The 15,855-nt window shown below is 37.2% G+C and overlaps 1 protein-coding gene across 1 annotated transcript in view; it reads right to left on the bottom strand.

Moving 5' to 3' along the window:
* The window catches only part of ARHGAP42 (Rho GTPase activating protein 42), a 294,764-nt gene that overhangs the window by 83,527 nt on the left and 195,382 nt on the right, over nucleotides 1–15,855 (bottom strand). The window contains exons 5-6 of the mRNA XM_077805596.1: nucleotides 8,971–9,072; nucleotides 1,712–1,822 (exon numbers count right to left, since the gene is read on the bottom strand). Of these exons, the coding sequence (XP_077661722.1) occupies nucleotides 1,712–1,822; nucleotides 8,971–9,072 (213 nt within the window). The remainder of the gene's footprint in view (nucleotides 1–1,711; nucleotides 1,823–8,970; nucleotides 9,073–15,855) is intronic.

Here is a 15,855-nt window from a genome sequence, read left to right as displayed (position 1 = left end):
TGGCTGTGATGGTGGGGGGAAAACAGAACACTTCTGGCACTCATCCACATGATGTAGGCCAATATTTTCAGAACTAGTAGCCTACTGAATCCATGGGAACTATGGAGTGTCCAACATTTTAGATTATCAGGCCACGTAAGTCAAGATAATTAAAGACCTATGCATGTAGTGAACTTTAAGTGTGAAAGTAGTCCCACTGAGTTCAGTAGGCACTCTCATATGCATAAAATTAATTACATACACAAAAGTTTTTCCAGGACTGGGGCTGAATTTAGGTGTCTAAGGGTAGGTACGCCCACACCTTGAATACTGCGTACAGATGTGGTCCCCTCATCTCAAAAAAGATATACTGGCATTAGAAAAGGTTCAGAAAAGGGCAACTAAAATGATTAGGGGGTTGGAACAGGTCCCATATGAGGAAAGATTAAAGGGGCTAGGACTTTACAACTTGGAAAAGAGGAGACTAAGGGGGGATATATAGAGGTCTATAAAATCATGAGTGGGTTGGAGAAAGTGAATAAGGAAAAGTTATTTACTTGTTCCCATAATATAAGAACTAGGGGTCACCAAATGAAATTAATGGGTAGCAGGTTTAAAACAAATAAAAGGAAGTTCTTCTTCACTCAGCGCACAGTCAACCTGTGGAACTCCTTGCCTGAGGAGGTTGTGAGGGCTAGGACTATAACAGGGTTTAAAAGAGAACGGGATAAATTCATGGAAATTAATGGCTATTAGCCAGGATGGGTAAGGAATGGTGTCCCTAGCCTCTGTTTGTCAGAGGGTGGAGATGGATGGCAGGAAAGAGATCACTAGATCATCACCTCTTAGGTTCACTCCCTCTGGGGCACCTGGCATTGGCCACTGTTGGTAGACAGGATACTGTGCTGGATGGACCTTTGGTCTGACTCAGTATGGCCATTCTTATGTTCTTATGTATTCACTGCAATTTAAACCCCTCAGCTGGCCTGTGTCAGCTGATTCAGGCTCGTGGGGTTCAGGCTAAGGGCTGTTTAGTTGCGGTGTAGACATTTGGGCTTGGACTAGGTGGTTCTAGAACCCTAGGGCTGGGGCCTGAGCCTGAATATCTACACTGCAATTAAACAGCCCCTTAGCCCAAGCCCCAGGAGCCTGAGTCAGCTTGCACTTTAAATATAGATTTATAAACTTAACTTCATAGTTCCAATTGTTAAAATCTTGGCACAACTTCTGCCAGTCACACAGTGGTCTCAGACATGTTCTGCTACAGACATTATATAACTTTACAAAAATACCTTAATAATTATAAAAATGAATTTTTAACGTTCTATTCATGTTATTTCATATGTAACTTAACAAAACTAAACATGAAGTAAACGTCATACTCTGAGCACTTAAAGACTAATATGTTTGGAATTTTGAGCCAATTTTTATATTAGGAAATCTCTGTTACGTGTTGCCCAGACACAACCTTTCAAGTTCAGTCATTAAAATGTCATGCAGATTTCAAACTTATTTTATTTCACAATAGACATGAAAACTTTTGTGCAAGTCTTTAAGAATGGGGATAATTCCTAAGGAAAGAACGTTATGCCTGTTTGCTCATGAACTACTTTCAAGAACTCCTTTAATTAAAAAGAGATCAAAAAATAAGAACATTAACCAAAATTTTCATCTTTAAATACAGTCACTGTAAATGTAGGTAAAGGAAGTGAAAAATAAATACAAAACTTACAGGTTCAACAAATTCAAACTTCTTTTTCTCCTGTACTTCTTGAATTTTGAACACATATTCTAATGACGCTTCATAAAAGTTTTGATGTTCTCTGTCAATCTGAGTATCTGCCTAAAAATAAAAATGAAGTACATTAAATTAATATTAATTTACGGTTATAACTAGCTCACTTCGGGTTTCCATTATTAACTATTTATTTAAGAGTCCCCTAAGTTCCAGTTTCCTGTTTTATTTTCCAGCCCTATATACTCTTATGCTCGTAACACAACCCTCATTTTGACAGAGAAGAGTAGGGATACTAGCAGTGGCTAGAAGAGGATGCTAAAAAACGACGAAATACTCTCCATCAGGAGCTAAGTAAAATGTTTCTACAATGCTCTCAGACCAGGGACCTGTGTCCCATGAGACCTCTAGAGAAGCCAATGTTTCTCTTCCTTTAACAAGCAACCTTTCCATGAGAGCTGCATGAAATGTAATCAGAGACACTTTATTTGTCAACAGTTTAACTACTGAGCCATTTCAAAGTGAACTAGAATGAAGTGTGGTACACAGTACAAGTCACCAGTCCAGATATTAGGTATTTGGTGAAGGACATCTAAACTGGCAAAAGTGCAAGGAACACAAAAGGATGACGAAAAGCAGTCAAGGACCAACTATGTGAGATTTAAAGCAAGGAACAGTATTATTTTGGGCATGCAAAAATGTGCTAGCTGCCATAGAAACACAAACAGAGACAGCCCCCTTTATTGTTTTGCAGTCTAAATGTAACAGGACACAACAGGCCAGGGTCATAAGTAGACAAAACAGAAAAGGAAAGGGAGAAAGAGGACAGGATAACAATAAAATCAGACAGTTCCTGAGTAAGACAAGGACAAATCAGGATGGTTGCATTAATTTAGGATAAAATCTTCAAACCTGAGTGCCTAAAGTAAGGCACCTACATATGTGGCTCCCCACCCAGAGCTGCTGAGCATTCATTAAGGTCAATGGGAGTTGTGTGCGCTCAGCACTTCTGAAAATTAGGGCACTTATTTAGGTTACTAAACAGATTTCGGGCCCTATGTTTAGACATCCAAGATTAAAAATTTTGGCTTTAGGGTTCCCCCAACCCTGCTCCTCTTTCCTTTTCTCTCCTCTCCTGGATTTATTCTATGTGAATTTTAGGAGAGCCTGGAGTGAAGCAAGGAAAGGTGGTTTGTGGGAAGGTGCTCTACACTTTCTGAGCATCATGGAAAAAGGTGCAGAGGAAGGAGTGGGACAAGAAAACAAAAAGGGGCATCAAAGCTGGTGTGCCTTGTTAAGAATTCTCTTGAATATCATGTATGACTAATTCCTAGCACATTTCCCAGCATGAGTAGTTTCAAATGCCTTTTCCACATATTATCTCACAGAGAGAGAGGAAGAAAAAGAGAGGGATATGTTTTTAAACACAGAAATCTTGCAGCCTATCATTTGAGAACATGAATCAAGCTGTCTGAGAATATAAAAATATTTTATAGTTTTACACTTTCACAATAGCTAATTTTCATGTTTTAGTTTTCCCAATGTTTTACATAAAGTGTAGTGTGCAGTGTTTGCTGGAAATTTAGCAGTATTGACTGCTACCATGGGTAGCAGGGATCGAACCTGGAAACTCCAGCACCAAAGCAAAGGCTTCTGTCACTGGAAATAAAGAATTAACTCCACCAACTGATAAAAGTAGTAGGATCTTATCCTCCATGTAAACAAGCCATTAGAGGGAGACAGAACACATGCCCAGTTCCCATTTTAACTCCATTTTTTCAGTTATTCATAACTTTTTGGCTGAAATTGTCTATGTCTGACCCCAGCTCTAAGGGAATTTCTTTTTTTAACTGTGGAAACTTTCAGTAACATCAGTTCAGCCATTTCTGATTTATGGGAATATAAAAATAAGACATTTTCCTCTTATGTTCTGATTAAATTTGGAACTCAAATAACAAACGTATGTGAAGCTAGAAAATTGTAGATGGCTTATTTTATAGGAACGGAAAGAATATTCATTTTTAAAGAAAACAGGTTTAGTATATTTTAAATCTTGTATTTGTACAATCAGTATTTGCCTTCAGTTAAAGATTCTGCCTGTTAATAGCACTTCTAATTAATACTGCTTCAGGTAATATCATCATTTAGTAGCATGGAGACATTTAACATTGAATCACTTCTACAGTACTCCATTAGCACTTGAAAGCAAAAATATTAGCTTTAATATTATTTTTAAAATGAATCAGTAGCATTTGTACCTTTTTAGGCCTATAAAAACAGGAAATTAAATGCAAAAGCTAATGTTAAGGATAAGAAATCAAGCACTCAAAAGCCAAGCAATTCCAAAAATTAAGGCTTTTACCACAAAATTAACTTGGCCATGTGGCATTTTTGTTGTATTTTCTATTACTGGTTTCCTTGATGAATCTAAAACTTAGTGTATTAATCACTATGTTACAAAAAGTATATAAAATAGGGTATATAGGGCATGCAATTTGGCAGAATTTAACAGTGTGTTACAACTTTAGGGTATGATCCTGAAAACCTTAACTCAGGGGATTGCAGACAATGAAAATTTGCATAACATGGGCCTCAGTTTTTACTTTTGGTTGTAAATAAATACAGTTTAATTTGGTTTTAGCAATGAGCTCTTTCAGGGCCCAATTCAGGAAAGCACTCAAGAACATGCTTTCCTCCATCCACAGAAAAGCACGTAAGTACATGTTTAACTTTATTGAGACTTAAGCATGTTTTGAAACACTGTCTAAAACCTGGGCCACAATGATCATTTGGGTATAGGGATCAAATTACACTTTCCAAAAGTCATCTTTTGTGAAGGCTGATGAGTCTGCTTGATCAATGAGCATTCACAGTTGTACAAATCAATTAAGAAGTGGTTTATCTGAACTTTTCCAAGGCAGGAAAGATTTTCACACCTTTTTGTATGCCACTCACCTGATGGTAAAGAATGGCTTACTGTATGGTAAATTACAGAAGCAGCTTTTATGAGACAGTTAGAGTCAGTATTATTTTGACTGACTGGCAACAGCACTAGAATGTGCATCAGAACTCGATCTGTTCTTCCAAGATGGACATGCCTCCATATATGAGCATGATTCTGAAAGCTCAATTTCATGAATCTGCATTTAGTGATCAATGGGGGCTACGAAAATTGATGCTTGTAGCATTGATTCAGATCTATTCCTTTTTAATTCTGTAACTCTCATTTCTTTCCATAGGTTTTCTCATAGGGATGGTAAAAAAATTGTTCACTGTGGGTTTTTGGTGTTTTTTACTGTGTGCAGTCTGTAAAAAGTATGTCAATAGTCCGTGTACTATTATGGAATGTGCTGCATATTATGACAAAAGTCAAACCCAAATGATCTTCACCTTACACGCTATTTGACAGTGGTAGCCCAAGGTCTGGCACAAAGAAGGATCTTTACTATGTGACTATAGCCCTGTAAATACAGATGTATGGAAAACACAGGCCTCCACTTGGATTAAGATGGAACATCAAATGCAGGGATCTGAAGTCTCTGGTGGCTGTATCTCTGCACTACAAATAAATAAATAACTTTGCAACCTACTTCATTTTAGGGAAATTGCATGTGGCCCTTTGGCTCACAGCTAGTGCCAACTTCAGCTTGGCCAAGTCTGGACAACAATGACCTGAGGTGATAATATTATCATCAAAACTAAACATATGCCCAATATTAAAATTGCACATTTTGAATCAAACTCAAAACAAGAAAAGCTGCCCCATTCTTTATCTAACTCCCCCACAACCAGTTTTTATAATTTAAATGCCTGATTCAACATTGTCCTTACTCCAGTTTTATGCTGGCGTAACTCCACTGATTTCAGTGCAGTTCAATCAACATTAACCTGGAGCAATGTAATGGTGAACTAGGCCCTATATGTTCTACAATCACGGCCTTTAGAAAGGTAGACTAACTAGCATCCCTTATGAATTCAATATCTAGGCATGAAGTGATTATTTAAGGACAGAGGGGAAAACTTTTACTGTGATTTTCCATTAATTTGTATGCTCAAGTCAAATCCTTTGTGAGTCTAAGACAGTTTATTTAATTATATTCACAGTTGATACATTTTATTTCATTTCAATTAGTTTTTAACTGCAATATAATAAATAATCTTCATAACAATCCCAGCAAAATGTGCTTTATTTAAACCCGACAGTAAATTAGCACTTAACTTGACTTAACCAAATCTTGATTTATAGGTAAATATATCGAAAATTGTTTTCTGACTTCCTGCTTAATCTCTAATGGAACTATTTCCCCATTAATGTAAGGGGAATTTATGGACTTGTCGGAGTTGTGTATATGTAAATTTGGCCTGTGACTGGAACAAAAAAAAACCCTGTAAAATTAATGTTGTTTTCTCTACAGTTGATTCATCATACTGACATCTGTTTTAGCGAGTACAATATAAAAGAATAAATGTTATGAAATTGCAGTATTATATCAGGTAAAAATAAAAACCACACATTGTGACTTTCTGAGAGATGGTTAGGTCTTTTGTGTAGAATTTTGTCAGCAAAATAATTTCCAAGATTTCAGAGTTTATCATTGACAATAATGCTATTAAAATAGTGCCCATCTTTTTTGGAAAATTTAATATAGTGTGTCAGTAACACTGAAAAAAACAATTTATAATTTGCTACACAGGAAAATAATTTAATCTAACAACATAGCTAAAAGGGGGATTCTTCTGTTAAATTAGAACTATGCATGCTTTTAAAAAGTAACAGTTACAGTATGTACTCTTTAAAATGGATGATGCATCTACATTTAATGCTATGACCCTGGTAGACCCTGTTGAAATCAAATGAGCGCCACATAAATGCATAGTTATGTGGAACTGCATCAGATTCCAGGATCAGGTTTAAATACTTTTACCCTGTATAATTAGAGCTTTGTGCTCATAATAGAACAATCCTCTCTGAATAGTTTTTTTATCACTGTAGATCCTTAATCTGTACACAGTATGGAAATTAAAAGTGGACTCTATCTGGAAGTACGGTTAACTTCTAGGAAGCAAAACTAATGCACACAAAAAAAATGTAATTCTGTGTCCAATTATGCAAGCCTCTACGCATGTAAATAGTCTCAATGAGAATCGATATTCATTGCCTTATACCTGTGTAGTCATTTACACTACTGCAAAATGCTACAGATGTAAAATGCAACCAGATAAAAATGGCACTTTGTACAGGCATGAATGGCTACACAAGGTACAAGGCAGCGCAGAATCAGGCTCACTGACTTGTGTTAAAATTGCTGGTTCAAAGAAGTACTATTCACAAGAGTAGGGTGACCAGACAGCAAATGTGAAAAATCAGAACAGAGGGTGGGGGATAATAGGAGCCTATATAAGAAAAGAAAAAATCAGGACTGTCCCTATGAAATCGGGACATCTGGTCACCCTATACAAGAGTAAGTGTAACCCATGTGCCTAATAGGGAGATACATCTTTAAGAGACCCATTGCGGGGAGGCAGGAGTGAGTTGTGTCTGGGTCATTAAGCACTCCATATCCAGAAGCTTCTGGAATTGGGTGTGGTAGTTTTGGGTGTGCTCCAATAGGTTTACTGTTGCTGGGGTCAGACTCCGTGAGGGCAAACAATTAGGGCAGCTGCTTTGCAGAAGGCCATGTGCCCTGTGTGAGTTGGAAGACGCTGAGCCCAGGAGCAGAAAGCGGGCTGTTGTCCCTAACTGTGAAGCATTTTGCAGCAGGTCAGTGATATTGTTAATCATCTAGCAGGGAAGCATGGGCAATGCTAATTACAGCAAGGGGAAATTGGGAGGGAAAAATTACTTCTATTTTAACAGTATGCTTTGAATGTTGTTTTGATTTTAGCCAAACTGTTCTAGTTAAATTGTCTTAACTAGTCTGATTCACCAACTTTTCTTTAAATGTAGTAATGGGGAAAGAGTCATTTATATTTTGCTATTCTCAGTTTTGTATTTTCTTGTAACAGGGTTTTCTTTACATCTATACACTTAGCTGAGTGATTGGTTAATCGGTTAGCTGACTGGCTAGCAGTGATTTCAGCAGAGGAAGAATCTGCATGGATTCCAGCTGATGATTCCTACAAGCAAGTGGAGGGAAGATGTTGTTTTAGACTCACCAGACTGTATAGATTTGGTGATCAAAGATTCTAACCGTGACTTAGGTGAACTAAGCTTTTGGGAACTTTCAGTTTCTTCTGACTGTATTTCTGTGGGGACTGTACTGTTCAGATTTTAATTTGTTTTCTTTATTTATGCTCATGTATAACTGTGAAGGTAATGTCTGTGGATTATAAAATAGCCATGTCATCCTGTAAAAATTAGATTATTTGTTTTTTTATCATAACATTTTATAAAGTTATTTAATTAAATTCATTGCTATAGTTCCTTTTGGGACTTGAACATGGGGAGTTTGACCCTGTGCAATCCTTGATGAAAATCCTTAGAGACTGAACTCTGGGTCTCCAGCTACTTTCTATGGGAGTTGGGTTTTTTTTTTTAAGGCACGGGAGGCGGGAAATGAAGTGAACTCTAGCCCACCCATAGGTTACATAAGGACCAATCATTCTTTGCTCAAACTAAGAATCTTATGAGGCCATATCTGACTACATTTTGTTATGACAAATACAAGTTTACCTGAAGATCACACACACAAAACTGCCAAAAACTTTTGGCAATCTATTTATTTATCTGCAATATGGCACTCTTTTTAATTTCATAAAACACAGCCATATAGTTTCATTATGGAAAGAATGTTTCTCTCAGATTAAAGCAGAAAACATGACATGCTGAAAAGCATAAAAAGTGTGATTAAAATGCTTCAGGCTAAGTTATCTAGCTGAAAATTTATGTAAAACAGAGTCAATTAAATAAAATAAAAAAAGTCAGCATAGCCTAATTATATTAATTATAAATATTCCACATACACCTTCCAAATAAAGGTCATACATTTTTATTAGAGCATTACAAATACAGTATTGTAAATAGTAAAAATTAGGTTTGCAACTTAAAATATGGCAGAGCACATGGGAAATACTGCCTTGTTAAGAGTTTTATTTTACATCAGAATAGTATTAATCTCATATACAGAATTTATGTATACGTACATAGCAACATGGACCGGCAGAAATCATTCATTTTCTGATAAAAATACAGCATGTCCTAGAGACAACTCTTTTTAAAGATAAACTTATGGTCTAGTAAAAGGGTAAGAGCTTACATCTTGCAAATGAGATTCTTTTTTCTTTGCTGATAAATTTAAGTGCTTCTCTAGAATGGAATAATATTTCTCACTTTCCTTGTCAAACTTCTTCTTCCCATCCTGAAAAACAAAACATTGCAAAGTAAAGAATTTGATAGAACTTCAAAGCCCACAGAAAGGAAAAGCTAGCACATTTGCTAAAAAGACTAGCTGTGTAATTATTGTTGCTGGTTCCACTGGTTTTATGGCAATAGACTCATATCTGAGTCGGGGTCTAAAAGTTATTCAGTGAGACATTAAGTATATGCTAGTCTTCAGTGGGACTGGTTACGTGCTTAGGTACCTTGCTGTACTGGGGCTTAAACTGGTTTAATTTACACTTTCTACTGACTCCATAAATGTGCGTGTCTCAGATCATTCCAACTTGCAAAAAACCTACAGGAGTGGGTTCTGACTGAAAAAAAAATCTTTGCAACGGTCCCTTTGTGGACCTCCCCTCTTACTTTTTCATTTGAGTTGAGGTTTGCCTGACCTTTGTAGTCAGAGTGCTGTATTGTGGTTTTTACTCATATTCTTAGAACACGAGGAGGAGGAAGAAAAAGTATGTATGAGTCTAATATAGCTGCAAAGGGAGCTAATGCAGGCAACACAGTTTTTCAACAAATGCTTTGCATGGTTTTGAATGTTTAAACGTGTCCTTTTTAGGGAATTTCTCCACTCTCCCGCCTTCCTTCTTTTGAAACCTTTCCTCATGTGGAATCAGGTATCCCACATTCCCACCAGCTAAGTACTTTGATGCATGACAAATAATCCAGAAAGAAAATTATTGATTATAAACAAGGCACACTGAGCGATACTCTTCTACTTTAAAAAAAAATATTCTGATGCTTATGAGCTGTAAATCTAAGAAAAAGACCTCTCTCTCGCTGTCTGTTGGGATCTCTCCCATCATTCTAGAAGTGATAGCATTGGGAAGGAAGGAGTAAAGGGGAAATAAGTAAGTACCCACAGCATTTTAAGGATTAAAACAATTCTTGTTATTGCATTATATTATTGCAATAAAAGTGTCTATCCTTGGTTGGCTGCGGTTCCCCCCGACTGTTTTATAGGCCTAAAACTTATCCTGCATGATTCCCTATAATGACTAACAAACTGAGTATTTTAAGAAAACAAAGAAAGGCTAGCAGGACTGGTCTCATCAGCACATAAGCAAAAGCTATTAATGGTGAGAAACCAATCACTAGATATAATGCAATAACATCAGGTCATGGGCAGGGCTCAATGATCCTTTCCTTCTTATCTCAATTTCTCTCTCAAAGAATTATTGTTTTATATTAAACAAGTTACTGTAGTAGACTTTAAATTCTCCCCAATTAATTTTTTTGTCATCATGCCATGCAAAAGTCATATCAATAGTCAAAGAAATAAGAAATAATAGGGAGATCTTAACACCATATACACTGAGATACAACAGCAAAGCAACAGTTAATTATTTCCAGCAATATAATTAACCACAATATAAATAAGTTCACAATGATAATCATACCAAACTGGAAAAAGAAAACAAACTCTCAATTATGTGGAAGATTCATATGGCATATCTATTATAATAAGCATATTTCTAATGGCTTGCCTACATGGTGCACAGGTCCACACCAGAAGGGTGTAAATTCTAGTGCACACTAGCATGTTGTGCACTAAAAGTTGCGTGTTGCTCATTAATGTAGTCCAGTTTTAAACAGTATTGCGTTAATAGGCATTAAGGAACTTTTAATGCACTCGAGCAGGGTCAACATGGGCCTGTTAGCGAGCAACACGCTCATATGCTCTAGAATTTACACTCTTTGAGTGTAGACTAACGCATTGTATACACAAGACCTAAGGTGCTCATCAACATAGAATCTAGACAGCACTACATAAAGAAAAGTATATAAAGCATCCTTACAGGAAATTAAATAGAAATGGAAGCACCTGATCCAACAAAATATCAACAAGTGAATAATATAGTACACATCGAAAAACCTAAAATATTTTATTACAGATTAATACACGTGGTCACATGTTAACAAACTTAAACATTTACAAAAAAGAGTAAAGACTAATATACACAAGGTAAAACTCTTGTATTACACCTGCAACATGCGACCTGAAGTGTGACAAACTTAGCCACAAAAATCAGTGTTTGGCAAACTAACTTGAGAAATCAATCCCAGAGTCATGGTTTCCTCACTGAAAATACACAGCCTCCAATGTCCTCGAGATTAACTAAGAAACTATTAGCTTGTATACGTCAAATAATTTCATCAGTGTCACACAAGATGGTAAGGTTGTCTTTGAAATGACGACGTCTTTCTGGCCAGCTGCAGATATATATTCTTGACTCTTGCTGTTACAGGGGACATCAAGAAGCAGATGTAAATCCATCAAGAATTCCAGGTTGCAAAACACACAGAAGGCATTGAAAACAAGAGAGTCAATAGGAATTCTATTAATGCTTCTCATTACTCCCCCCTGCCAACTAGCAAAAGTTTATCTGGATTAAATCAGAGCCAATTTGCCCTCAACCAAGTCTCAATCCCAGCAAGACAATGGGTAAACCTTCAGGTCCTGCACTCTCCCGGTCCTACACAGCAACTACATTTTTAAATGCTTAAAAGAGTCATATTATTCATTACCTTGGAAACACAGAGGTAGATGAAATATGTACCAGTTATACATAGGAAGGAATCTTCTTTTTGTTGTAAACTGATGTGTTTGTTTATGCAACAAGATTACCAAGGTGAGATGGAACACTGATACTTACCTTGGGTACCTTCCCGGCAGCACGGATCCCATGTAGTGCTAGCATGTCCAGATGCTGGGATGTTTTATACCTAGGAAGTGTGAAGTTTGCCTCTAGGCTTGCGGAAATATATTTTTCTCGTCAGGTGGACATTTTTGTTGGTGGTTTGTTTGTGACTAAAGCAAATTAAATTAATAAGAGATTAAGAATTAAGCGGATGAGTTGCCTCGTTATTGAGGCTGCATTACATGTGGTGAGCAAATTAAGGTTTGTTTGTTTTTTAAATGAACAGATTTAAGTTCTTTTGAGGATGGATCATCCTCTTCTACAGAGATTTTTGATGCTACCTCTGTTGGGAGAAGCCATGGGATATTCATCATAATAAGCAGAAACCTAGCTCTAGTAATTAAGCTTTAGGGCACCATCTTTTAAATCAAGACAAAATCTACCATAGGTCTTCCCTGGTACTTCAATGAGATGTCCCAGCCTCTTTTACTATTACAGAACAGAACTGTGTAGTACCTCACATCAGAAGTATTTTTTCAGTTCTTTACAGTCTTCTCATGTGGGGATTTCAAAGTACGTTAGAAAGGTTAACAAATTAAGCCTCACACAATTCCTGTCAATTAAGTATGTATTGTTTACCCACGTGTGAAAGACAAATGAAAACACAAAGGGGTTAAATGAGCTGGCTCTGGTCAAAACAGGTTTTATCCTCCAATGAAATCGACAAGTACAGTGGAAGTCAATACAGCTTCACAGGCACTAAGGTTCCATGTTAGAGGGTCTGATCTAAGACCTAATGAGAGCTGGGATTCAAAACTAAGAGTCTATATTGATAAGAGAGAGAGACAAAAGTGGGAAGGGGAACCAGGCACAGAGCAGTGAAATGACTTCCCAAACACCACAAAGCAAGGCCAGTGACTGGGAACAGAATCCAAGTCTGCCAGCTCCTAGTCTTATTCCCTATCCACTAGATCAAACACTTACATTAAGTTATGAAAGAAATATTATTTACTTTATGTACTTCTCACTTTATCAGTAGGAAAAATCAGTCACATAGTGACTTGTAATAGGTCAAGTAATGAAGACAGAAAAAACCCTCATATAAAAAAGTGTAAATACCGTAACACGCCCCCTCCCAAAAAAAGAAAAAATCACAGAAGTTAATGAATTGTGTTTGTGATACATTAGATTAAACTTCTTGTTCCCCAAATGAAATTTAATGTAAATCTTGCTGGCCTTCTGTCTGTGAGGATATGATGAATTTGCAGACTTTTCTGTTCCACTGCCAATATTCCCAGCCCCGACAGAAAATGCATGAAACTGCCCCATCGGGTATATTGTAATAATTCACCCTACCTTAAAATTGATTCTTTAGACACCTGTTAGTTTAAAAAAGAGAACTAGCAACTGGGACCCCCTGTTACCAGGGTAACTTCTGGTCTGACTGCTGCCTTCATGTGGACTTCTCATCAATCAGCTTTTTATTTTGTTTCAGATTAGAGCACTACAATTTCTCACTCTAAAGACAAGTGAGAAAAGGACAGCAAAACAAAATTGTCTGAGTAGAAAGGCAGTCGCTCAGAGGTTTCAGCTGTATTTGTATCTTTATTTTAACTCAGACTTTGACGGGGTTTTTGGGAATAAGGCTACAGTGCCAACAAATCAGCATTTCTGGCACTGTAAAAATCATTCTCAGAAGTGCTCCTGGGAATAGTTTAAAAAATGTTTGGCTGCTCACACCCGCAGATCAGCAAGTACCCCTCTATTCAAAAGTTCCTTTGATATTGCCAATAAAAACACATATTTGACTTCTGTGAATCCCCCAACAGCTGTTTACTTTATGAGAATTAGCAAAAAAGACATGTACTCAGCAGCAGGTGATGCATTTTCTGGAAGACACAAGACACATCTGGATATTCCAAGAAACGCTCACCTCACAAACACAGTGACTCAGTGTACAGGAACATCCTAGAGGGAGGGTTTTATCTCACTCCAGTCTAGGCCATCTTTTCTTCTGTAATCGCCATGGCCCTCTTTTATATACAGCAGCTGCACACTCTCAATCAGCAACAAAAGGGTTATAAAGGAAGTTTTAGATATAAAATCCCTCTTTTTCTTGAGCCCCAACTTGGGAGACTGAGGGTTACACCTCTATCTCTAACTGAAGCCTCTATCTGGTTCAAAACAGAGGAGATGTGAGGTTTCTCGTGAAGCCAAATCTCAGGTCTGGTATTGTCGTCAGGCCACTCAGTGAGACAGTTATAAAAGTACAAAGAGTATGTGGATGGTGTGCAGACTCTGTTACTCTATTTCCAGGCCAACGAGAAGGGTTGAGAATGGAAAAATATGTTCATAAAGCCATTTGCCCAAAATATCAGATACAACCACAAGAGAGATATACACATGAGATACCGGCCTTGTCGTCTGGAACCAAAACAACACCTGTGTGTTCAGTTCCCACAGACATCCTGTGACAGTGTTGGTTTAACATTTCTGTGCCTCAGTTCCTCATGTGTAAAAATGGAGATAATATTGTTCTACTTCACGGGTGTGTTCTGAGCCTAAATCCATTAATGCCTGCGAAGTGCTTAGATACTGTGATGACAAGGAGTGGGGCATATAAGTACTTACATTTATGAAGAAGACACTGTTGATGTTTAAACTGACATCATAAGGCTTCAGAGTTAATATCACATTGAGCAGAATAGGGGTAACTTCACTCTTGTTTCAAGCTGATGTTTTACAGACTCAGGAAAGGAACCTTGCACATTCAGAAGGTTTTTTACAACAACATAGGGTACATTTTTTTTAAAAATGAAAGCTTTTGTTACGATAGGTCACCAGGGAGCTGCAGACCACACCTTGATGGATACTGGGCTCTGCACTGTCATACTTAGTGATAGAGCATTTGCTCTTACTGGGTTTAATTGAAGTTTTAATAATTAAGAATGGCAGAATCTGGTCTTTGGTTTGCAAGCTGGCATTTGGCTCTCTCCTTGGTTATGGTTATTGGAAAGCATTTCATCTTCAAAATGGGAAAACAAATGAATAGATTCTCTATCACGTATTCTTTGCACTATTGTTCTGTGGTGTTTATCAGAAGCTAAAGATGGGAAAACATTGTGTGGGAGTCCCTTCTTAGAATATTAGTGAGCACATTGCTGATTAAGCAATAATAAAAAACGTTGCCCAGAATAGGTCTAAGCCAACTGACCTACACACTTTTAAACCATGCAGTCTCAGGGCCCAGATCCTACCTACAAGCAGGGTCTCTTCATTTAAGTGATAGTGGATTTTTAAGAAAGGTGTTATCTGGAATCTTTAGTAACACAAGAGGAAACGATTTAACTCTATACAAAAAGTTTTGTTTACTCCTCTGGCCTGAAAAACTGAAAGAAAATAAACTATCAACTGAAAGGAAAAAATTCCTCCTAATATATTAAACAAATCTGCAATTAAAATAGATATAAATCCAAATTAGGAAACAAATCACAACTGAGGAGGTAACCTAACTGAAAATCCGTGTTTCTTTCTTAGTATCAGGCACACAAAATATAATTTGTGTATGTTCCTGTCTTCAAGAGAGGAAATGATAATCCACTACTATATGTGTTGTGTTTAGGTCACCTTAACAGTACATCAAAGACTAGGTGAACTAAAACAGGGCTAGGTTTTAGGCTGCCCTCATATTCTCTGGGGAGACAAGTCATTATCCAAGCTTGTGAAATCAGACTGAGGGAGCAGCTCTCCATTACTGAAGTAAAGAAATAGTATTATGCTTTCATATATTTCCTTTTTAGCTCAACATTAGAGTACCAGTTTTCAGGGTCTTACAATATAGTCCATGCAAACCTGTCCATTTAAAACCACTTATTTTCTCTTCTCTTGCCAATAATACTCTTTTGCATAATGTAAACTGATCTGACATTGATTTATATCTGTAGAAATTACAAGATGGCACATATAAAAAAGAAGAGCAGATCTCTGGGAAAAGGTCAGTATAGCAGCCTGGGCACAGGTCAAGTGCACTGGAAATGGCTGCAATCTTCTATTTGTAACAGTGCCACACGGCAGGACTATTGTGGGCAGAAAAGGAGTAAACCAATGATAGGCAG

This window comes from Eretmochelys imbricata, chromosome 1, assembly GCF_965152235.1.
Source record: "Eretmochelys imbricata isolate rEreImb1 chromosome 1, rEreImb1.hap1, whole genome shotgun sequence".
Taxonomy (NCBI): Eukaryota; Metazoa; Chordata; order Testudines; family Cheloniidae; genus Eretmochelys; species Eretmochelys imbricata.
Note: the sequence above shows the minus strand (reverse complement) of the source record. Positions and strands in the feature narration are given on the sequence as shown.